General features: G+C 40.1%; 1 protein-coding gene across 3 annotated transcripts in view; it reads right to left on the bottom strand.

Annotated features, from left to right (window-relative positions):
- LOC117433404 (vesicle-fusing ATPase) overlaps positions 1-26341 on the bottom strand; it is a 129827-nt gene extending 103486 nt beyond the window's left edge. For all 3 annotated transcript variants that reach the window (XM_034055634.3, XM_034055635.3, XM_034055632.2), the window contains exon 1: positions 26227-26341. In XM_034055634.3, coding sequence (XP_033911525.1) covers positions 26227-26238 — 12 coding nt within the window. In that variant the 5' untranslated portion in view covers positions 26239-26341. The remainder of the gene's footprint in view (positions 1-26226) is intronic.
- Between the last annotated feature and the right edge of the window lie 235 nt (positions 26342-26576).

The following is a 26576-nucleotide window of genomic DNA, read 5'->3' as shown; positions in this document are numbered from 1 at the left end:
TTAGATGTGTCGTGCATTAGAGAAGATTAAATTACTTCCGGATTGGCTAGGCTGCGTAGTGAAGTACAGTATAGAAATATTTCAGTTTGGAGGTAGCTGATGATGGAATGGAATAGTAAAACAATATAACAAGACCTTGTTTTTCTCCATGGTTATTAAGATACTAAGTTAAAGTAAGGTACTGCTTTTCTTATGTAAATATCTGTTAATGTCTATGTATATCAGGGCTTGAATTTCAGCACGGTATTGCGGGAATCGCGCATTTTCCAAGTTGCTCCCGCATATCTGCAACTTTCAGTGCGGGAAAATACCGCAGAGATATTTTAAGACGGCACGCTACTGTATTTTTCACCTAATTTAGAATGCCTGAAACGCTACAACAATTTCTAAGGAAGTGGGTGTCAGTGACGAAAGCACTATAAGCCACATTCTGCGTAGTTCTGGTTAAAATAAATAAATAAATAAATAAATAAAAGTAGTGCTGGATATTTTAAGTGCCACAAGACTTCATTCTCTCGTGATTCTCGGACGCTATCTTTAAGGAGATAGAAGTGATTATATATATATATATATATATATATATATATATATATATATATATATATATATATATATATATATATATATATATATATACATATACATACATACACACACACACACACACAGTGCCTTGCGAAAGTATTCAGACCCCTGACCAATTCTCTCATATTACTGAATTACAAATGGTACATTGAAATTTCGTTCTGTTCGTTCTGTAAGGTGACATTGGTTTTATGTTGGGAAATATTTTTAAGAAAAATAAAAAATTGAAATATCTTGCTTGCATAAGTATTCAACCCCTGTGCTGTGGAAGCTCCCAGTTTACAGCGATGAAAGAAATTGCCCTAACGAGGACACAATTACCTTACCATTGGCCTCCACCTGTGAACCATTAAAGTTGCTGTCACATTTTCTGGATAAAAACCATACTGTTGAAGGATCATTGGTCAGGCTGTGAATCTGAAGGAAAATGAAGACCAAAGAGCATTCTACAGAAGTTAGAGATAAAGTAATACAAATGCATAGATTAGGGAAAGGGTACAAAATAATATCCAAGTGTTTGGATATCCCAGTGAGCACAGTTGGATCAATAAATCAGGAAGTGGAAGCTGCATCACACCACTCAGGCACTGCCAAGAAAAGGCCGTCTTATTTTGCTTTTGTGTGGTCTCAATGCTCAGTGTCAGTGGAGTCCTGATCTGACAGCATGTAACACAGACAGCTCTTATGGATTACATGATAGTTTATTTTTCAGTAAAAAACAAGTTTAAATTGCAGTGAGTTGGTTCTGCTTTTTACGATATTAAGAACGAAATGTTTACACAACACTCGAACACGTTTGATCACCGTCACAACTGTTGCATGAAACTGGGATTACCATATTCTGCTGGTATTAATACAGTACAACACCTATCTGCACTTACAAGCATTTGTATTTGATGAAATTGTTATTATTAGTATTAGTGTATTTGTTACCATCCTTCTTGCACTTCAGTTTCTTAAAACATGCGTGTTTTCCCCCCTTACAAACTGATGCCATCCACAGTCAGGGGCATAACCAGAACTGACATTCTACCAAGGTCAAACCTAGGTTTCAAGCTATAGCTGGCAGTATTTATATGACTGCTTGGTATTTACTATTCATCCTCCAAATCTGTGTTACACAGCAAACCAACAGACGAAATTAAGAAGGGTCATTCCATATAATTCCCGTGCTATACTTTAGTCACATGTGTTAATAGGCCAAATTGGTTAATTAACATGAATCTGTTACAGCTTCACCAGTTCACTGCAGCTTCAATTTAACAGGAGAGGAGAGTATACTCGATTGCAAATAAATATTTGTGTTTAATTGTATTAGGTGTGTAATCGCTTCACTTAGATTCACCTGACACTCTGCATTCAACTCTGTGCTGTGCCTCAACCAATGGCAGGCACAAAATGAAACTTGCAGGAAATGTAGATAAGGGTCTAGGCTATCAAAAACTGACAAAAATCCAAGGTTACACGATATGAACTGGGTTAGGTCAAAGGTCACAGATTCACACAACTTTATCTTGTATTTCACATCAATTTTGATATACAGTTCTATTTGAGAGCTTTAAAATGACACCAACACCAGCTTTCTATATCAATTATGGAGGAAGTTATGACCATGTTAAGGTAGGGTGGGTGTCCAAATCAATTCATAAGAACTTAAGAAAGTTTACAAACGAGAGGAGGCCATTCAGCCCATCTTGCTTGTTTGGTTGTTACTAGCTTATTGATCCCAGAATCTCATCAAGCAGCTTCTTGAAGGATCCCAGGGTTTCAGCTTCAACATTACTGGGGAGTTGGTTCCAGACGCTCACAATTCTCTGTGTAAAAAAGTGCCTCCTATTTTCTGTTCTGAATGCCCCTTTATCTAATCTCCATTTGTGAGCTCTGGTCCTTGTTTCTTTTTTCAGGTCAAAGAAGTCCCCTGGGTCGATATTGTCTATACCTTTTAGGATCTTGAATGTTTGAATCAGATAGCCGCATAGTCTTCTTTGTTCAAGACTAAATAGATTCAATTCTTTTAGCCTGTCTGCATACGACATGCCTTTTAAACCCGGGATAATTCTGGTTGCTCTTCTTTGCACTCTTTCTAGAGCAGCAATATCCTTTTTGTAACGAGGTGACCAGAACTGAACACAATATTCTAGGTGAGGTCTTACTAATGCATTGTAAAGTTTTAACATTACTTCCCTTGATTTAAATTCAACACTTCTCACAATATATCCAAGCAGCTTGTTGGCCTTTTTTATAGCTTCCCCACATTGTCTAGATGAAGACATTTCTGAGTCAACATAAACTCCTAGGTCTTTTTCATAGTTCCCTTCTTCAATTTCAGTATCTCCCATATGATATTTATAATGCACATTTTTATTGCCTGCATGCAATACTTTCCACTTTTCTCTATTAAATGTCATTTGCCATGTGTCTGCCCAGTTCTGAATGCTGTCTACATCATTTTGAATGACCTTTGCTGCTGCAACTGTGTTCGCCACTCCTCCTATTTTTGTGTCGTCTACAAATTTAACGAGTTTGCTTACTATACCAGAATCTAAATCATTAATGTAGATCAGGAATAGCAGAGCACCTAATACTGATCCTTGTTGTAAACCACTGGTTACCTCGCTCCATTTTGAGGTTTCTCCTCTAATCAGTACTTTCTGTTTTCTAGATGTTAACCACTCCCTAATCCATGTGTGACCTGTATCTCGTGAATGGGAGGTCACTCAGGCCAACAATTCACAGTGCAACCATTTCTTCCAAAGACAATAATATGTGCAACAGTTTATCAAAATCGGAGGTCAAGTGAAAAATGGCCGATTTTTGATTGATTTCATATAGAATGACCCAGGAGTCTTTTGCACTTTACCAGAATTTTTACATAAGCATCAGCATCTATGCTGCAAAAAAACAAACCAATGACACAACCTCGGTGTCCTCATAGCTAGTTACGGACTTGGTCATAGCGCATTCATAAATATTGACACATGCTTTTAAAAGGGGGAGGCAGCATTTTTGTGTTACAGGCGCCAATGCACCTAACCCCGAAAAAAAAAGCCTTACACATTTTACACAGCATGACTCTTATAGAACATGAGGCGAGTCCACACTGGATTTTAAACTGCTCAGAGAAGGTTAAATTTCGCCATCGCCCCGATGAGATTATCAGCATTAATAATCAGTTTCGCTCAGCTGCCGGTGTACTTGACAAAAACATTCTTAACACAGTAGGTGAAAGTGCCAGAGTACATGATTATAATCAACGATATAAAAGGGTAAAAAAAAAAAAAAAAAAAAACAGTAATACATGTGGAGCTGTGGATTACTGTGTAACATTGCTAGTAGCGCTGGAGGTCAAAGCAAAATCCCCCCCAAAAAGTTGTTTAAATCCATAATAAGGTCAGAGTAACAACCAGTCAAGAGAAAAAAAAACTAATTTTAAAAATGTTATCACTGTCCACAGCAGTTTAGTAACAAGAGTGTTGTCCATGGCTTATATTTTAATTGTGTTAAGGAACATGATAGTGTCCACATTTTGTTTTAATTTAAGCGATGACTGGCACCTGCTTACAAGTTTAATACTTCTGACCAAAGATACAACTTTTGAAACGATCTTGGTTGTTTTTCTTCATTTTTACACAGGGGTAGTTCAGGTGAATAAATGCAGATTTTGTTTGATGTTTTGTAGGGTGCCATCTCATTAAATGGTCATGCAGATTAGTTGTGTTACCAGAGGATCCCAAACACTACTTTCTTTACTTTACTTTCTTGACGTCTTACTTTAGAAAATAATTGGCAAACATCGGAAGGCATTGTATTTGTAGCTCGGTCGAAACAGTATTTGTAATTCTAGCACAACACTCTTAACTTGCTCTGTTACTTTAAAGACCCTGCGCAAACCCATCAGTAAACACTCACAGGGGGCGGGGCAGGGGGGAGAAGGTGAGCTCAATCACATGCAGATTCAGTGAGTCAGACCTGAGGGGAGCAGAGATGCTCTGTGATTAATGCAAAAAAGAATTGCCAATTCCAAATGTAATAAAAAATACTTTCCTTTGCTTAAACCCTTTACACTAAAAACGATGCACAGGCTTGACTGTCAATAGTTGTTAAACGATGCCTCAGCCTTAGTTTATTATCAAACATAACACTTACAATTTTATTTTCCACATTTTGTTTTTTTAAAGCCATCTCATAATGTAGACTAAAACTGAAATACTGAAAAACTGCTTTCTTGAAGTGTACTTATTATCCAGTTTAATATGGCAAATAAAGCACTTGTCTGTGAACAACTGGTCATTCTCTTTAATCCAGGTTTGAAAAGTAAATTTCTCCCAAGTACTGCAATTAGGTAATGCTATGCAGAAGTCGTCAACACAGCAGCAGTGTGGAGTAGTGGTTAGGGCTCTGGACTCTTGACCGGAGGGTCGTGGGTTCAATCCCAGGTGGGGGGACACTGCTGCTGTACCCTTGAGCAAGGTACTTTACCTAGATTGCTCCAGTAAAAACCCAACTGTATAAATGGGAAATTGTATGTAAAAATAATGTGATATCTTGTAGCAATTGTAAGTCGCCCTGGATAAGGGCGTCTGCTAAGAAATAAATAATAATAATAATAATAATAATAATAACACAGACTACAGTCTATGATTTACTGTTGTTTAAACTGCTGTCTCCTCCCTCATCCTAAATGAGTCCTGTCATATTATATACTTTAGTAAACAGAACATGAACCCGGTCAGTGCATCAATTTTTCCAGAAGACAAATCAATTTAAGGAATCCAAATTAATGCTTTAAACATCCCTTTTCACCCGGTACAGAACAGTGATAGAGTGATCCATCAATCTTCTAGCGTGGGTGTTGGGCTCTGCGCTAATGGCAACCTGCCCACTGCAGCATCAGCATCAGGAAATCTGTCAGAGCTTAGAATTTACACAGCTTACCCCAGGGCTGTCACAAACCAGTAGTCACTATGTAACTTGTGGTTTGCCATTTTTAAAAGTTGGTAAAGTAGGACAATTCACAGTCATTTTGTGGGCATTAGCGATGCTATACCATTAAGTTGTCTGGAAAAATGTGTAAGAAATTTTCTTTTTTTTTGTTTAAAAAGACCTGTCCTTTGTTTTTGTGCCCTGCCCCTTTAATAGTTCTCTCCTATAATGTGTATTTAGAATGTGTAATTGTTAAAGGTCTGTAACCACAAACATTTAAGATGAATTACATCACACCTAACCTGACAGAAATTATTAGACATGAAAAGTTGCAGCATGTTGTAGAACATATAGATATGAATTAAATAAAATCTATTGTATCTTCATACAGTTCTTTGTGATGTTTTGCATGGAATAATTGCCCAGCCAACACCTGCGGTTCTGACTGTCAATGGTGTTAATTTGTCCAAGCCCTGTGTACTATAAGTCAAGGCACAGTGCGGTAGCTCAAAAACTGTGCTGCAGTGCGTTGCTTCTCTGCAGTGCTGTAAATTCCGGTCTCGGCAGGACATTGAGACCAGTTAAAATTGTCTGCTGTATTGAGACATGCAGTCACCTTGAACATAATAATGTCTTTCAACAGTAAAGATCACAATTGTATCAAAAAAATAACTGCAAACAGTATAATCTGCTTTTCTAGTAGGAACAAGGTTAATTACATTTTTGTTAGATGTTAAGGCACACAGAAATCAGTGGATATGTAGGCTCATATACCTGAATGCAATCTATTACATCTTTTCAATTGTTTAATCTACATTAGGCTTGTAATGATAATAATCAAATTACTTATCGATTGGGACCCCACGATAACAAAATTGATAAAATTTTAATGAAATTGAATATTCCAAAAATAAAAACGTCTTGTATATATTAACTTGCTGTCAAGAACGTAATCTGTGTTGTTGCTGTGAAAATACATGATGACGATGCAGAGATCAAGAATAACCTGCTTTGTTAATGTATTTTATACACATTATTTTGTTTTAAATCAGTCCCAACTGTTCCCTCTGTCTTGAGCGAAACAAATAATATTTAACATTACTACGTTGTCACATGCCGCTGTTTCAGAATTTTTTTTTTATTATTATTTTTTTACCTTTTCGTTTTGAAGCAATGCACTATCCGCTACCTTTTTCGTTTTTGATTGCTGTCTGAGTTCAAATCCCGCTGGATCGTAGCTTGACGTATGTGATCCAATGAAACATTACAGGCTGTACAATTAGAATGTAAAATTATTGTACACGATCCGCTGCAGTAATTATTGTATATATTTTTTGTATTCATTTTGGACACTCGTAAAATGTTCTCGCTTTACAATATCAGTTGAGATCTCCTAGGATACTAAACCCACCCCACATGCCCATATCTACCAATCAGTGAGGAGGGCCCAGAGTGGTTATTGGCTGCTGTTAAGTGTCAATCAGTAAATCCTGTCCAGTTTTCTTTTTGAAATTGAAACAAGCTTATAAATCACATCAGGAACCTGCACTTAAATTGGATTTAAGTGCAGGGTAAAAGTACACAAAATAGACAGTTTTCATGGTGACGAATGAATTTCACGGTCCGTGTCACATTTTTCACGGCTGTGAAATAGGTAGGGCCTTAGTAATGTACTGTATAAGTGTAAGCGAATCCACATGGGCGAAACGCTTCTCTGAGCACTCCAATACCTGGCATTTAGATTGATTAGGCCAATACATGTATGAAAGAGATATTCTACAAATCTTGGTTGCGATGTGGGCAGTAAGTCAATTAATATTAAATCCACATACATGTATGAAAGAGATATTATACATATTCAAGTATGGAGACGCCAAATAAACTTATCAACCGGAGTTGTCGCTGTCGAAAGTTCCGTTGCAGGAAAGGGTCGGCCACCTCTAATGTACTGTTTGGAAAAATGACAATATAGTTGTATTCACTGAAGATAATACAAATCTAAGTGGCTATGCAGTCATGTAAAGTTTTGATTAAAATATGACAGCAAAAAGTGAAATGCATCTCTGCAGCCAAAGCACACTGGAAGGGACTGCTGCTTTCGCTAGCAGAAGCTGGGCCACGTAATTCATAAATTAAAAAATTAGGAGACAGAATTATTTCCATGTGAATAGGCCATAATGTTTTTTTTCTCCTTTGGACAGTGGGGTTGATTTTTTTTATTTATTTTTTCTTAATTTACCGTTATGTTTAAACTGGAAATTTGTCAGATTTTACACAAAACAGGGCAAAGGCTAGTGACGGCAGGAATATAAAAATTGGAGAGTGCTATATTTAAATGCCAATGTATTTATCAAATGTGTCTTAAAACATTGGGATTTGTTTGAATGGGTTTTTTAACCATGCTCTATAAAAAGAGGCCTTATTGTTCCTTTAAACTGTTACTGTGAGGGAAGGTTTTTGATCAATAATCGTAGTTAGAATTAGCACAATAATCGATGTCAACGTCAGGGTTCGATTTACAACACTGATCTATATGTATTTAATGTCTGTGGCAGAGCAGGTCACGGCCTAAGCTGTTACTGGCAAGAATTAGACTCAGAGTCAAGAAGCTGCAGTGAAGCACTGTATGTAGACTCAGTCAAGAAGCTGCAGTGAAGCGCTGTATGGAGACTCAGTCAAGAAGCTGCAGTGAAGCGCTGTATGGAGACTCAGTCAAGAAGCTGCAGTGAAGCGCTGTATGGAGACTCAGAGTTCAGAAGCTGCAGTTAAGCGCTGTTGCACAAATTTATTACACAAATACAAAACACAAGAACAAATAATCTGCAGGTTTAAACAAAGCAATACTATACCCAAACACTGCTGTCAGGCTGGGCATTCACCTTCACTAAATACTTACAAACAAAACGCAGTTTCACACAGTGAAGTCTGGGACACACGAGCGGCACGGCACCACTGGGCATTTTCACAGTGCAATACCAGTAGTCCGCACCCAGGCACACATGAGTGGCATGCACTACGTGCCTGACTTTTCTTACAATATTGTAGAAAAATTGAATGGTACAGTACAGTAGCAGGGCATGAAGTTAAGGTCATGAAGGGGGCATGAAAATTCAGGGGCACCAAGGCAGTTCTAGGGGGCTGTTACAGGGGAGATCTGTGCTGACTATCATAAGAACATAAGAAAGTTTAGAAACGAGAGGAAGCCATTCGGCCCATCTTGCTCTTTTGGTTGTTAGTAGCTTATTGATCCCAGAATCTCATCAAGCAGCTTCTTGAAGGATCCCAGGGTGTCGGCTTCAACAACATTACTGGGGAGTTGGTTCCAGACCCTCACAATTCTCTGTGTAAAAAAGTGCCTCCTATTTTCTGTTCTGAATGCCCCTTTATCTGATCTCCATTTGTGACCCCTGGTCCTTGTTTCTTTTTTCAGGTCAAAAAAGTCCCCTGGGTCGACATTATCAATACCTTTTAGAATTTTGAATGCTTGTATCAGATCACTGCGAAGTCTGCTTTGTTCAAAAACCTAAAAATGGAGCGAGGTAACCAGTGGTGTACCACAGGGATCAGTATTAGGTCCTCTGCTATTCCTAATCTACATTCATGATTTAGATTCTGGTATAGTAAGCAAACTTGTTAAATTTGCAGACGACACAGAAATAGGAGGAGTGGCAAACACTGTTGCAGCAGCAAAGGTCTTCAAAATGATCTAGACAGCATTCAGAATTGGGCAGACACATGGCAAATGACATTTAATAGAGAAAAGTGGAAAGTATTGCATGCAGCCAAAACAATTGTGCATTATAAATATCATATGGGAGATACTGAAATTGAAGAAGGGAACTATGAAAAAGACCTAGGAGTTTATGTTGACTCAGAAATGTCTTCATCTAGACAATGTGGGGAAGCTATAAAAAAAGCCAACAAGATGCTCAGATATATTGTGAGAAGTGTTGAATTTAAATCAAGGGAAGTAATGTTAAAACTTTACAATGCATTAGTAAGACCTCACCTAGAATATTGTGTTCAGTTCTGGTCACCTCGTTACAAAAAGGATATTGCTGCTCTAGAAAGAGTGCAAAGAAGAGCGACCAGAATTATCCCGGGTTTAAAAGGCATGTCGTTTGCAGACAGGCTAAAAGAACTGAATCTATTCAGTCTTGAACAAAGAAGACTACGCGGCGATCTGATTCAAACATTCAAAATCCTAAAAGGTATAGACAATGTCGACCCAGGGGACTTTTTTTTACCTGAAAAAAGAAACAAGGACCAGGGGTCACAAATGGAGATTAGATAAAGGGGCATTCAGAACAGAAAATAGAAGGCACTTTTTTTACACAGAGAATTGTGAGGGTCTGGAACCAACTCCCCAGTAATGTTGTTGAAGCTGACACCCTGGGATCCTTCAAGAAGCTGCTTGATGAGATTCTGGGATCAATAAGCTACTAACAACCAAACGAGCAAGATGGGCTGAATGGCCTCCTCTCGTTTGTAAACTTTCTTATGTTCTTATGTTCTTATCCTACCTTTGTTACGTGGCATCACTGTCATTGGATATTCACCTCCCAATGTCCAGCATGCTTTTGGTCATGTGACTAGTCTGCTGCTATGAAGCTGGATCTAGCATGGAGGAGGTGGGGCTCAGACATGCAAGCAAAATGTTAGGAAATGCGATAAAATTCGGGCTGAAAACACTGAGATCAGCATTCCCTCCAAGGATAAATTGGGTGCATTTTTCGCAATAACTGGCATCAACCTTCGCACTCAGTTTAGTAACCTATCGCAAGTTATTATCATAAATATCAGCCTCAAATCGAGACTACAGCCTCTTGAGGTAAACCTATTATTTTGAGACCATTCTTACAAAACATTAGCATATTTGTGTGTGTCTTGCAGCTGATTCTCTGATGTCCCTCTGTACTTACTTTAACTACCAAGATTATATTTATGTTCAAATGCCATATTTAATTGATAAAAAGTAGGAACAAATGGAATTGGCCATTTTTGAAAAACGGAATTTAGGATTCCCAAGAATGGAACAATTAGTAGCCCTAAAAGATGGCAGTGCAGATGCCAGTGCTTTATGCAGTAGTATAAAAGCAATTTTATGCAGGCCACCAGTTAAGCATGCAGTCTATATCTGTGAGAACAACCGATAGGGCTGCATAGGATCAAAATCAGAGGCAGAGCCACAGTAAATGTTTTGTTTAAATGTAAAGTAAATTGTAAAATGGCTGAGATATTTGTGTTGGAATATTGTTTCAAAATTGTATAATGCAACAAAAATATATTAAAAGGATTAACGCGTGGCCGAAGGTTTCTCACTGATAATTTACCCTTTCTCAGTCGAAAATGGCCTCCGTATCTAAAAAGCTTAGAGGGAACACTGATTGAGACAATTGCAAATGCCATGCAGACAATTTAAATTGTGGAGGATACCGGATTCAACTTTAATGTCTTTTGGTAAGCCAGATTACAGAAGGCTGTGTTGAACTTTTATTTTTTTTTTGCTATTCTGGGGCTGAGACTTGAGCGATGTTAATACATTTTTTTAAAATTATTTATTTATTTATTTTTTAACAGAAGATTGCTTCCATTTTATGTTATTATTATTTATTTATGTTTATTTATTATTACTTTTTTTTTAATTTAGTCGTTGCCAATTATTTTTTATTATTTTCTCCCAACTTGGGATGGCCAATTATTTTATTATGCTCAGCTCACCGCTACCACCCCTGCGCTGACTTGGGAGGGCGAAGACGAACACACGCTGTCCTCCGAAGGACACCCTGGCCGACCAACCCTCCCTCCCCCGGGCGACGCTCGGCCAATTGTGCGCCGCCCCTTGGGAGCTCCCGTCCACGGTCGGCTGTGGAATAGCCTGGACTCGAACCAGCGACGTCCAGGCTATAGAGCACATCCTGCACTCCACGTGGAGCGCCTTTACCGGATGTGCCACTCGGGAGCCCCTTTATGTTTATTTTTTGGTCTTTTTTCTTTCTACTGCTGCCAGTCAGATAAGTACAAACTATCGCTATTAGTAAATTATTATTTATTTTAAACGTAATATTGATTCTTTGAATTAACATGATACTGTACTTGGAATAAAGTCAGTTTGGTGTGAACATAACTAGTTCTCGTCTCTTATATACAGTAAGTAGGATAAATTAGTGATTTGGATATTAGCACTGTTTGAATAATTAAACTGCATAACATTTCTATAATAATGCAACTAATGCTCGCCCTCTAAATCAAAACAGACCATTATCGTACCACCGACGCTATTATTTTTTCATATTGCTTCACTGTTTTTATAAATGTATTTGGTTTATACAGCTTAATTTAGTAATTTATTTGATTTAATTTAGTTATGTCAAATAACTTCGAGGGCTTTTAAAAAGGCCAAGCCTTCATTTTTTACGTACAAATGAGATCGCAACATGTTAAAAGCAACTCATCTTTATTAAAGCTATAATGAAAAATAAAGTGTTTTGCTGGACACACTATTACAATCATTATGATGAGTAACTGTATTTAAATTAATAAAGATGAGTCGCTTCGGCATTTAATTGAAAAAGTAAGACTTACGATTTAAAAGCCCATTTAGTGGAGGGGGGGAATCTCAGTATACACACTTTACATGTGGAATATGATGCGTAGCAGTTCTGGTTTCTGATTAAGTTTAATGTCCCTGGCATGTATGATGAAGCAGAATCTGTGCAAGTCGAGGCCACTTTGCTAACATTTGGGCAATCGCTGTGCTGACAGAAATAGTACCTACAGAAGATATAAACATGACATCAGCACAAAACAAGCCAGGTTTATTCGCCTTGAAATCATAAAAATAAAAGAAAATTTACATAACCGGACGGTGCAAGCCATCGGAAGATGCGTCAATGCGTTCCATAAGTTTACCAAAGCATCACCATTTTCTGTCAAATATTTACGATTACGATTAGCAGTGTTAGGCAGTGTTTTAGCTGATGGATAGTACCGTCGCACAAAGTTACCAATACATACCTCTCTGCAGTCTGCAATAGCACAGCGCTCTGACCAACTCATTAACACAGTCATTCTGCACTCTCTTTTTATTAAAGCATGTGTAAAAGTTTCATAAACTGATTGTGTCTCTCTCAGTTCACTTTACTGTTTTAGTTTAATGTGTCGCTTATTTTTCTGAATGTTCTTTTATTGTCACCATGAACATCTACCTCAATGCAGCAGTATTTGCAGCGGTATGCATCCTCTGCCTCATCTGACCCACTTCTGTTATTTTTACTTTTTGTATACTTCGAAACATTTGTTTTCTTTTAAATATTCATAAACTGGATTTACATTCCTCATCCACTAATAATATATTTTCATGTAAGTATTACAATTTAGTTTTTGATCAAGCTAGTAGTTACCACGCCCAGCACAATAATCAGACTTTGATTGGACAACATAATCCGGTGATAACGTGTTTGTGAAGTGACAGAGAACCACATTTGAACGCTATTTTATCCTCTGACGTCTAAACATCTGCTGTATCATGGGATACAGTGTAGGGATGCTCATTACAATGTCAGAGTCAAAATAAAACAGCATTTTAATCAAAATATTGTGTATTTCCTAGAAAACAGTACCAAAAAACATTGAATAAGACAAAAATCGGGTATAAATCAGTAAAAACCGACATCCTGCTAAAAAAAAATCCCTGTCATTTTTCGGTAAAATTCGAATAAACCGGAAACGCAGAACACTATGTATATTGTAATAGAGATATGTACTGCATTGTTTGTATTGGGTTACAAGACAAAAGGCACAACATTGCTCATTGTAGTTCAAATGGTTCTTGTATGAAGAATATGTGTTTTATAGTTGGTATAAATACTCCCCCATCTCACATAATTGACAAAATAGATTTTTATTATTATGCATCATACAAGTAGCCCATCACATGTATCGTGATACATATCATGACCTGCATATCAAAATATGTATTGTATCGTGACGCCCCCAAGCAGAACAGCTTCCACAGTCAGATAGAGAATGTCTGCAACAAACAAGATCCCCTTACTGTACCTGGATGAAAGGAGAACAGTCGAAAGACTTTAGCAATACAAGGTCAAGTTACTCAATTATTTGTTTCCATTTTCAATTTGTTTTACAAAAGAAAATAAAAATCCAGGATATCTATCTGGACAGCTGGTTGCTATGGAGACTAATGATTCGGCTGAGCTGCGGGTTACTGTGTTGCACAGAGGTGTCAAGGACTCGATTTGAAATGATTTCTCATCTTTACTCTCATGAAGCCTAACAGATGATACAGTGGAGCAGCAGTGTGCAGGGCCGTTTGCTCTCCACTAAGCTGTTGGATGTCCTAAGCCTTCCCATTTCACAGCAGTGTTTCGGACAGCAGAATAATCAGGTTACAAATCTACAGATTAATATTTGGATGTTCTTTCATTTTTAAATTAGCTGGAAAACAAAAGTCTAATTCTTACCATATTTACAGTGGAGTAGGTACCCCATCAAACCAGCTAAAAAAGTAAGGAGAGAAAGTAATTTAAAAATTCTGTTATATGAACAGATACAAACGTTTCTGCCACTGTCGATTTCTGGTGTTCGTACGCAGAGCACAGCAGCTGGTGTCAAAATAGAATAGGGAGGACTGTAAAGATGGAGTGGTCAAAATGAACTTAGTGCTTCGGTTTGACTGAGTGCTGTAGCTGTACCTGAACCAACTGAGCCAGCAGCTAAAAGACCATGTGGAATATACAAGAATAGTGTCATGTCGATGCTTTTAGGTGAAGACTATTATTATAATAATAATGATAATAATAATATCTATTTTTATATAGCACCTTTCATAGTGGACCACCACCACAAAGCACTTTACAGAGGTAGGCTGTGAACTGTGCATTACATGCAGAGTCACTTACAATAGGACACTGATTTAACATCTCATCCACAGGATGGAGCACAAGGAGGTTAAGTGACTTGCTCAGGGTCACACAGTGAGTCGTCAGTGGCAGCGGTGGGATTTGAACCGGTGACCTTCTGGTTACAAGCCCTGGACTTCCAAAACCGGACGATACTACAGTTGAAAATGAAGTGGAAAGTTACTTCAAGGAGCCTTGCCCTGCACTGTATTGCAATCCATTGGAGTGGTGGAAGGCCAATGCACACCGCTTTCCTACACTGCATTCCAGGATCCCCTGTGCCTCCAGAATGTCGTTTCCACTAACTGTAAATCGGTTGCATACAAGACTGACACCGGACGACGTCAACATGTTAATTTTTCTGAATAAAAACCACTTGTAGTTGTAATTATATATGATTTCACCCCAGCGGGGCTTCAGCAAAAGACCGAAAACTTTCTTGGATTTTCTTGTGTAAATACTTGCTGCAGACATTTCATGTTCATGTTATGTTTCATGTTGGATGACATTTTTGTCATCTTTGGTGAGTACAGTGGTTTTCATTTTTTTGGCGTTTTAGTTTATGTGAAACCAGTGTCCCCTGTAGTGATTCCAGATTAACTGTAAAGGAGATACTAGAAACTTAGAAAGGTGTACCAGTACACATATTGTCAACGTGATACAATCGTGAGGCAATTAAAGACGATTTGTGCTCTAAGCTGCCTCTTTTTATGCTTGGTAAACAAATGTCAATGCATGACAAAGAATAAATATGTGGAAAGTGTATTTATTTAAAGGTTATTTATTTAAAGGGTATTTATTTAAAGTGTATTTATTTAAAGGGTATTTACTGTGACAGTGTAACTACGGTTAAATGGTTAACCAATAGAAATCAAATAGTTTAAAACTGATTTCTTATTAAACGATATTTACATCCCTAACTTGAAGATGATCCATTGTGCTAAATCCACTCCTGAATCCTGCTTGCTCATTTGATTGTGTCGAGAAAAAATTATCTTGAAGTCTGTTGGCGAGTATCTTGGTACAAATGTTGTAGCTTACAGGAAGTAAGCTAATAGGTCTGTAGTTCTTGAGGTCTTCTTTATCTCCTTTCTTATGTAAAAGTATCACTGACGCGTTGTTCCTGTCGTTTGGCACTTTCTTTTGCTTGATACAATCTGTAAAAATACACAACACTATTTTTGTCAGTTCTTCACCTCCTTCTTTCTTGATGTCAATCTTTATGCCGTCTTCTCCGGGTGCATTTCCAGTCTTCATATGTTTGATAGCATGTTTCACTTCTTCCAGTAGAACGTCTGGAACTTCCTCAGGTTGCGTTTTTACGTCTCGTCTTCGTTGCTCTTTTCATCTTGATATCATTTTCTGTAAAATTATTCGACTCTCTTCAAAATCATTTTGTGTTTCTTGATGACAGTCCCATCTTCTTGTTTGATTGCTAAAAATGTTTTCAATAGTTTTCTCTACCAAGCTACAGTTGGACGACCATATATATCCTCAATAATGCGCTTTCTTCCTGTATTGCAGGGCTCAATGTATTCAATCTCTGACTTCAGAGCTGCCGTTTGTTTCATTTCCCTTCTTTTCTTCATGAGGTCTTTTGTCTCTTGCGTGATCTTGTGGTCACATTTTGTACTCTGTGTTCCAGCGTTGTTTTTTGCTGTTTCTTCAATTACTTGTGTCACTTCCTCATAGATTTTGTTTACCTCGATTGCTTCATCTTTTTGCAGATCTTGAAGACCACTGAATCTATTCTTCAGTTCCAGTTGAAACACCAGGCTTTGCTTCTAGAGCATTTCTATGTTGATTGTTGGACTTCGTCATCACGAGTTTCGCTCTCTCCAGTGCTGTGTTTAGGTGCATTTTGCATCTTACTAGTCTGTGGTCTCTTCCTGTGTTAAAATTGTTTAGTACCGAGACCTCATGTACGGTGTGCTTCTTTTTGGTGAGTATGTAGTCAATTTCATCCTTCACTCTGTTGGGTCATCTCCATGTCCATTTCCTGATGGGTTTCTTCTGAAAGAAGGTGTTCATGATGAAGAAATTCTTGTTGTCTGCAAATTCGATTAGTCTGTCGCCCCCATTCGTACCTGTTGCTATGTCCAAATTTGCCGACCGAATTCTCGTCTTCTTGCTGGGCTCCTATTTTGGCACTGAAGTCACCGAAGAGAAAAGGAAAGAATTTCAGTCCTGCTTTGCTGTAATATGGATGGCAGTGAAAAATGTGAATGACAAATCACACCGCCTGACCGTCACAACACGTGTTTGTTTTGTTTACTGTACTGGTGATTGGGGGACATTTTGAATGTCAGGTTATTGTGTGGGAGTTTATACCATCCATCACTTACTGTGGGCGAATCACGTTAACTCAAACGTGCCCGTTCTAAGCGGTGGTGACAGTGTGTATATATTATTATTATTATTATTATTATTATTATTTATTTCTTAGCAGACGCCCTTATCCAGGGCGACTTACAATTGTTACAAGATGTCACATTATTTTTTACACATTATTTTTACATACAATTACCCATTTATAAAGTTGGGTTTTTACTGGAGCAATCTAGGTTAAGTACCTTGCTCAAGGGTACAGCAGCAGTGTCCTCCACCTGGGATTGAACCCACGACCCTCCGGTCAAAAGTCCAGAGCCCTAACCACTACTCCACACTGCTGCCCCAGTAATACATATATATATATATATATATTCTAGCATCACACAGACAGCTAGTTAAGCCCCGAGGTAGGCCCCACGCCAATCGCAGGAGGGTAGAATAGCCAGGGGGAAGGTAAAGAGGAGGACCGGAATGACGGCACGGCCCGGCGATGTGATGATTCTGGGGTTTGACTGGACAGACAGCTGGGAGGCCTTTGCCATGCAGCTTACAATAGTGGCACAGCTACATAGTTGGACCGACAGCGAGAAGGCCCGCTGGCTGACAGCTGCGTTGAGGGGCAAGGCCTAGCTTGTCCTCCAGAACCTCCCCACCCCCAAACTGCCAGCGTTCCTGGTCAGGACCTCCTGTGCTACAAAGGCAGTGAGCTGGACCGCCATACAGGGACATTACACTTAAGGGGACCTGGTTTCTTTAAGACGGGACCCCCCCCTGGTACCCCTGGAACAACAGCCAATGCCCTTCCCCGGTGCCAGCGAACTCCAGCCCGGAGACTCCCGTCCCCCACACAACTGTCCCCAGAGAGTCCAGTCCTTCCCCGGGACCAGCACACTCCAGCACAGAGACCACTACCTGCACAGCCGTCCCAGGGGAATAGCCCTGCCCCAGGGCAAGCACACTCCAGCACGTGGACTGCCGCCCCCAAACACAGCTCTCTCACGGGACCAGCACCCTCCAGCACAGAGGCCGCTGCCTGCACAGCCCTTCCCCGGGGCCAGTATGCTCCAGCACGGAGTCAAACCAGAATACCACCCTACCAGTGAACCCTCATCAGCCTTGTCTGCGCCAGTCCGACAGTTAACCACCTCCGCACATCAGCAGCCATACCATCGAGGGGATGCAACTCATGCAGCAGTGGTCGCTGTCTGGCACCGCAGCTGTGAGGGGCTTGGCCCAGAAGAGCAGGACCAGCTGTGGGAGCTTCTGTTAGAGTACAAGGACAGCTTTGCCGCCATTGAGGAGGGAGTTGGACGGACACATCTGGTACAGCATCACATCGATATGGCGGAGGCCACACCTATCAAGCTGCATCTCCGCCGCCTGCCACTGGCACGCTAGGAGGCTACAGAGAAGATATGGAAAGAAATGAGTGAAGACGGTCTGATCAAGCCCTCGGACAGCCCCTGGATGTCGCCAGTGGTGACGGAGCCCAAGTAAAATGGTGAGTGGAGGTACTGTGTGGACTACAGGTGGCTACAGGTAACCAAGAAGGACTCAGACCCCCTCCCCCACATTAATGAGTCGCTGGACCTGGTAGCCGGATCCACCTGGTTCTCCCCTCTGGATTTCAAGAGCGGCTACTCGCAGGTAGACCTGGTGCATGACACACGGCCCAAAAACATGTTTTCCACCAGCAGGGGGCTCTGGCACTTCCGGGTCATGTCATTTGGGCTCTGCAACACTGCTGTCACCTTTGAGCAGCTGATGGAGTCTTGGTCGACGTCCCACCCCAAGAGTGCCTGGTCTACTTGGACGACATCCTGGTGCACGATGCATCCTTCCAGTCTGCCGTGGACGCACTCCTGGGCATCGCCTTCTATTACCGGCTTCATCCAGGGGTTCGCCAGCATCGCCACTCTGCTACACCAGCTCCTGTGGAAGGGTGAATCCTTCACTTGGATGGAGGAGCGACAGGCTGCCTTTGACGTCCTCCGGGAGGTACTGACCCAGTCACCAGTGCTCTCCTCACCAGACCACAGCTTGCCAGTCCTCCTAGACACCAACGCCAGCAATGAGGGGCTCGGCACTGTACTGTCTCAGCCCGGGCCTGAGGAGGAGGAGAAGGTGGTGGCCTATTTCAACAGGGCACTCAACAAAGCAGAGCGTCACTACTGTGTAACCAGGCAGGAGCTACTGTCGGTGGTCACGGTGGTCCGTCACTTCTGCCACTACCTCTGCGGTCTCCTCTTCACCGTGTGGACGGACCATGAGGCCCTTCAGTGGCTCCTGACCTTCAGATAACCAGAGGGACAGGTCGCCCGCTGATCTGAGCAGCTCCAGTCCTTCAACTTCACCATCCAGCACCAGGCTGTGGCTTGCCACGCCAACATGGACACCCTGTCCCGCCAGCCTTGCAGTACAGACGGCTGTAGGCACTGCCCTAGGAGGGAGGCTCAAAAGGAGAAGTTGAGGGGCCAGGAGGAGTGGGGCCGGTGTGCTCACCTGCAGGGAGCTGACAACCATTGATGCTGCGGAGTGGAGGCCAGCAGGACCAGGATCCGGACCTCCAGCCCATTCTCCAGTGGCTGGAGGACCAGGAACGACCCCCCTGTGGAGGAAGGGGAAGTCCATTCCACAGCCACAAGATCCTTGTGGTCCCAGTGGAAGGAACTGAGCCTCCGAGACAGTCCTGCAGCACCAGTGGAAGGAGCCAGCTACTGGCGAACCAAGGTGGCAGATGGTGGTCCCCCAAGCTCTGAAGGAAGCAGTGCTGAGGGCGCACCATGGAGCTCCAGGCACCGGGCACTTTGGGGTCACCAAGACCCTGCGATGTGCAAGCGGTTGAACATCCACAAGACCCACACCACTCCACTCACCCCCAAAGTGATGGTCTCGTGGAGCGTTTCAACCGTACCCTCAGTCGCAATCAGCACCGCCAGTCACCAACTCTCCTGCCTCTGGTTCTGCTGGCCTGCCAGACAGCAGTACAAGATTCAACCTCCTGCACCCATGCCTTGCTCATGTTGGACGCGAGCTCCGGACTCCAGCTGCATTGACATTTCGCCGGACACCCCAGTCGAGCCCCCAGGTCCCGAGTTCGCCAGGAGGCTACAGGACCGCCTGGAGATGGCTCAAGCTTTTGCCAGGGACCAACTGATGGCTGCAGGTTCCCGGCAGAAGGGGAACTATGACAACCGGACACGGAGGAGATATTTTGAATACGGGGAGCTTGCGTGGGTCTACAGCCCCCAGCGGAAGAGGGGCCGCTGTCCCAAACTCAACAGCCACTGGCTTGGGCCATGCCGGGTCCTGGAGATCATCGAGGAGGTTGTCTACCGGTTTCAGCTACCTCCCAGAGGACGACAGGTGGCCCCCTCCAGAGGGCAGCTCCCGTCTCCCCCTTGCCTGACAGTCCCCTTTCCCCACATGCTCCCCCTTTCAACCCTGTTTCACCCCTACCAGGAGGTTCCAGCTCTCCCAGGGCTGACAGTCCGCCAGCCACGGCTGCTGGGAGCCCAGGACCACCAGCACTACTAAGGCCTGATGCCGGCACAGACTCCAGTGTTGTTTCCAGGAGTTTGTTGGTCCCCTCGGAACAAGGGACTCTGAGGGAGGAGTTGTGCAACGACACGGCAGTCTGCTCTAACTAAGAGGACTTGTTTTGCTGTTCGGACGCAGAGAGAGTGTTGAACAGCACAGGGCAGGCAAACACTCCACAGTCTTAAATATTCAAACAAGATTTATTGTTTTGGAGGCGTGCATCACGGCTGACGGTGACTATATACCTGTAAATTAGGGATGGGTCAGTGTAGTCGAATACACAAAAATAAAATCTAATCGAATAGCATATTGCATATTCGAGTACATGAAAAATACTTATATTAGCTACTAGTACAAGTAACTGCGCCTTTTTTTAAATGCTGATGCTTGACAAGTGTTCAAAACCAGTGTTAAACCCTGCGCATTCATGTGAATGAGATTGGCATATTAAATGCAAGAACCCTAATAGGGTTGGACGATAATGACATTTTCAGCTATCGATTATCATCTGTAAATTATCAGATAATCGTGATTCATTGGTCAAATAAATAAAACATAAAAAAAATATTGTAATTTATCAAATTTGTACTTGAGCAGCATGACAATCGCCAGTCTAAGTCACTGAGTTTAGAAGAAAAAAAAAATAGGCAGTATATGCGCCAAATTTTTAAATTTCTGGTGAGTGCCCAGAACAAACATGAGTATAAAAATACACCTATTGTAATTTGTATATTAATAAATTATGTAGTTTTCCTATAAAATACATTTTTAGGTGCCACCAAATTTATTAATATAACGAAACAAAATTGCTAACATTACCTAGAAGCATTTGTTTCCTTTACTTGTGTGGCGAATCTGCCATTAAGAGAATCAAACTAAATTAAAAAAAAGTGTGCGTCTTTGTATATATAGTTGTATAGGAACACACAGAGTTTTGCACATCGCTGCTTGTATGCAGACAGTTTAATGAAATAAATCACCTATCCTTCCATTAAAAGTTAACTTTCTCCTATTTATGCAACTAACCCTTAAGATTCAAATATTCAAATATTCTTACTATAGCAATGCCATGGGAACATTATATATACATAAGCTTATTTTTCTCTGTGCAGTGCATAGGCTGCAGTATAGTACTCATGTCTACTGTAGTTTAAAATAAAGAAGCAAAAAAATTGTTTAGGCTATATTAAACGTTTGCCATGTTTGGTTTTTTGTTTGTTTTTTGTTTTGTTGTTTTCTTTTTGCAATTACATTCAATTTACGTTAAAAAAAATCCTGTGTCAAAATGTTTAATAGTCAAAAGTTCCACTTTTCAACAGTAATTTTTACAGTGAGCTAGCGTGTTTACAATTTTACAAACAATATTTGTGTTTTTATGGTAGAAAACCAGTCATGCTTTGCCAGCGTATTATCAAAATGAAACCATGACATAAAGTTAAAAGCCTACTAAGCTTAGGCATATTGTTTAAAATCAATACTCTTTAAATGTTATATATTTATTGGCGTTAATTAGTTCATTCTTTTCTGTTGAGCCCCGCTGGCATAATCGTGTTCAGTCTATTTATCCATTTACTCTATATGTCGCATTGTCTAATTTTAGCTGTTCTAATACTATAAACTTTACATCATTTATGTCATGTCCTTGACTGGTGAAGTGCTGTACTATGGGTTCATTATTTATTTTTTTATTTCTAATTAATGAAAGGTGGTTCTGAATTATTTTATATAAAGTTGTTCCAGTCTCTCCAACATATTCTATTTCATCACATTTTTCACAGGCTATTCCATAAACAACATTGCTATTTTTACAGTATGTATTAGTTTTTTGTGGATGTGTTGTTCTTATGTTTAATTATATTTTTACTTTTGTCCATGTATTTACACACTTACATGTACTAGTGCAAGTATTTGTAGAACCTAGTCTGTCAATTATTCTTTAATGTTTACTGTGAACTAAAATATCACCTAAATTAGCTTCTCTTTTGAATGCTACAACTGGGGCCTTAAGAAATACTTTTTTCAATTTTTCTGAATTATGTAGAATCTGCAAGTGTTCCCAAACTATCTTAAAAATATCAGTTTAGAGCAAGTCATTACTACTGGGACTCTTTTGACCTGTTTATCTCTATTTTTATAATCTAGTAGATCTCTTTGTAGTTGATCCACTTTTCTTAACTCTGTCTCTATAATTATTTCTTTTATCCTCTTATTTTATTTATTTATTGACTTATTTATTTCCATATATAGCTAAGTACTGTTACAATTTGTTTATTTGCATTTTACTCATATACTTTATTTATTTATTTAGCCTTTGTTTACTGTGGAAGCACACATCCTGTTTTTTATCGACCTGAGCTTTTTTCCTTTCATTAAAATTGTTGCGATTCAAAATTGGTTAAAGTCCTGATGTCATCCTTTGAATGTAAACATCAATCTCTCTTTCCTACTTTCACCTGAAGAAGAGACCTTTGAGGTCTCGAAAGCTTGCAATTAATTAGTTTACTTAGTCAAATAAAAGGTATCACATCTCCTTCTCTTTGTCTATCTTAATATGTTATGAAAGCCCAGCCCAGTGTGCGCCTTCTAACAGCAAACATGTTCACCGAGTACTGTTTAAACAGGTGCACAATCACAAAATAGCCAATATGTCTCAATTAGACTTTTACCTCAGAAGGCAAGTTACAAATGCATCAAATAAATCATGTTCCATTTCAGTCTATAGCTTCTTTACGTTTACAAATATTACAAAAAACATACTTATTGATTGATAATAAAAATTGCAAAATTATAGAAGAATCAAGGGACCTACTTATTAAATTTCAGGGATGGAAATAAGTTGCACCCATTTCAGGTTTTACTGTGAGCTTGATTAGCCACAGTGTATAGGTAAAAAGCTCAGCTGTAAAACCAGGAATGGATCAAACTGCTACGCAATGGGAGTCTTATTTCTATCCTTGAATTTTAGAAATTGTGAAATTCAGGGGCTCCCGAGTGGCGTATCCAGTAAAGGCGCTCCTCGCAGGATGTGCCCTATAGCCTGGAGATCGCTGGTTCGAATCCAGGCTATGTCACAGCTGACCGTGACCGAGAGTTCCTAGGGGGCGGCGCACAATTGGCTGAGCGCTGCCCGGGTAGGGAGGGCTTAGGTCGGCAGGGGAATCCACGGCTCACCGCGCATCAGCGACCCCTGTGGCCGATAGGGCGCCTGTGGCTCTGCAGCGGAGCCGCCAGATCTGTGTTGTCCTCCGGCACTATAGGTCTGGTAGCATTGCTGTGGATCTGCAGTGCGAAAAATGACGGCTTGGAAGGAGCACGTTTCGGAGGACGCGTGTTTCAGCCTCCGTTTCCTGAGTCGGCGGGGGGGTTGCAAGCGGTGAGCCGGGGATACAGATAATAATTGGGCATGCTAAATTGGGGTGAAAACCGGGGTAAAAATAATTGGCGACGACTAAATTAAAAAAAAAAAAAAAAGAAATTGTGAAATTCAATAATGTCAATCTCCCCCTGGCCTAGCATGTAGATAGATAGATAGATAGATAGATAGATAGATAGATAGATAGATAGATAGATAGACACTTTTTATGGTTTTGCAGTCAGAATAACTGTACTAGAAAGCCATAACACTGCCATTCTAGACATTATTAGAAGGCTTGGTCATATTACTGTATAGGGACTGTTTAGGTTAGTTAACTGGTTCCCAATGCCTAAAACAAACACGTGACCGGTTTAACCGAACAAACATTTTAGGACTTTCAATTGATTCTGTTATCATTTGTTGATGCACATTACTGTACTTAACTGAATGAGAAAATGTTACATACAAAGGGGAAAATATACTTTGTTAAAGTAAACTATTTAAACAATAATAGTACACAGTACACAAAGTACACAGTGTAAACCAAGTGTACAGGAATTAAACTTATTTAGGGATCCTTCAAGAAGCTGCTTGATGAGATTCTGGGATCAATAACGAGCAAGATGGGCTGAATGGCTTCCTCTCGTTTGTAAACTTTCTTATGTTCTTAAACAAATCTTTTGCAACAGATTCTAAACACATTTTTGTGTTTATATACTTCACATTCTACTATTTATTTTGGTAACACAAATTTTGTTGTGGGCTTCAATCTAAGGTAGAGTCTAAATCTAATCTTAAATATAGAAGTGAGGACTTTCACTTCAAGACCATGAACCCATGGCAGGCAGGTGCCTACAGCGAGCTGTTAGTCCAGATCCTCTGGTCATCCAATCACTGTTTGTTGGTGGTCCCACCATATACAGTAAGTAGGTCTGCTGTACTAACATAATTTACAAGTGATATGGGGAGTGAAATCATTACATGTTGAGGTCCATGCCAGGCTGATCCTAATTGTTTATATTGCTTTATTTTATGTTTTGAATCAGAAGTTCCCATGTGAAAACGCAGAGTTATGCTGCACACGTAAGCTTCTCTTGAAATGTTTGCGATGTAGTGTATGGTAAGACTTAAGGCACAAGTATATGGAAGATACAGAACCTACTGTAGAAATGTCTTTCCCGTTTAATGTGCTACTGTTTGCCTTTCATTCTAATGATATGTAAAGCTAAGTGGAATTGTTTAGGTGTTTGAATCACTTTCAAATTGCTTAGACACGAGTTAACAAACTGACCTTTGGTGGCCTACCTACCTGGCTATCTGTACAGAAGCAATCATAGGGTTACTGACATTCTAAATATCATTTTTAGAGCCTCAAAATCACTCCAAAATGAGACGCGTTTCAAGTATGACTAACCCCCTCCCTACAAAAGAGGGTGTATCTCAGCAAATCGTAATCATTGAGCTTAAATATCTTGCCTGGTTTCATACCTGACCTGTATCATCCACTACACAAAATATTAGCAAGATCAAAATCCTGAGGTGGGATTTTCCTGGATTTGGGTTGATTTGACATGGAATGACCCTGTTATTATTATTTTTATTATTTTGCAGACTCATTTATCCAAAGCGACTTACAGAAATTAAACAAAATACAGAAGTGTATGTTACTGGCAATAAAGATGCAAAACGAACACATACAATATATACAAACTAAATATAAAATATTAAAGAACATTGTAAGTCTTTCAAGAAAGATAAAAATGTAATCTTTCTGCAAAAATGTGATTCAGAGCTGAAATGGTATGGATCATGTGGAAACGCCATCTTCAATAAGAATAGCTACCATTTTAAAGAGATTCTGAAAGCGAAGGATTGTATGGTGATAGCACAGTGTTACTATATTGGTTAAATGACCAAACACTGCAGTGCCAGCGCTGTGCCAAGGTTAAAAGATGCACCATCAATTCCCAACTGAATGCAATTCTATCAATCACATTTCTCGTGTGTGTATGCAGATCGTCTTCATTCTTTCATTACGTGCCCCAGCCTATATAGGCTTTTAGTTAATAATTTGTAAGCTAAATACGATAAAGCTGAGTGCGAGTGAAAGTGTAAATGTCATTCGAAATGACTGCTGACTTAGTGGAAGAAAGCATACGAACTGGTGATGTATTTGCTTGTGTCAGTATAATATTTTCCCTGTAATACATTTCTAGTAAATAAAATATACAGTAGAGTAAAAAGCCAGAAAATGGTACTTTCAAATCATATACCCGTGTTGTCTTTCCAGTACGCATCAGAAAATCAGAGCAATTCATGTCAGTACGCAGCAGGGATATGTACATGGCTTAATTTATGTATCTGTTTTAAGTATGCCTTAGTCTTACTGTAAGTACACACAGCCAGTATGCCCATCTTCCGGGCTCTTGACTCGTCTTCTTTGTTGGCAATGACATCCCGTTTCCCCAGCACTGAGCCCCAGCCAGACACCAACCTATTCCCTGTGACAACAACTTTACCGACGCCTAGTAGCTGTTTCTGTAACAAAAATGATATTATTGTAATTCTTACCCGGGCCGCCATCTTCCTGTATGTTGCTCCTCAGCAGCTCAGAATGAAAGTGACTAGCAGCACTCTGACAGCGCGAGGCACAATGGGAATGGGGCGCGCAGCAAACCTGTGACGCTCATCGTCAGTGCGGTGGCGGGGGCGCGCACGCACAGAATAAAATGCTAAACGTTATCCCAATAATATTCTATATAGAATATGTTTGGATATGCTTTCTATACTACTTCCTCTTTTTTGATGCTGCTTGTTGGTATTATTTATTTATCCATCATAATGACGAATCTGTCAATAAAAAATAATTCTGTATTTATTTTTTCTGTAAATATTCTGGTAAAATTAAAGAAACTGAATAA

Source organism: Acipenser ruthenus, chromosome 33, assembly GCF_902713425.1.
Source record: "Acipenser ruthenus chromosome 33, fAciRut3.2 maternal haplotype, whole genome shotgun sequence".
In the NCBI taxonomy this organism is placed as follows: domain Eukaryota; kingdom Metazoa; phylum Chordata; class Actinopteri; order Acipenseriformes; family Acipenseridae; genus Acipenser; species Acipenser ruthenus.
Note: the sequence above shows the minus strand (reverse complement) of the source record. Positions and strands in the feature narration are given on the sequence as shown.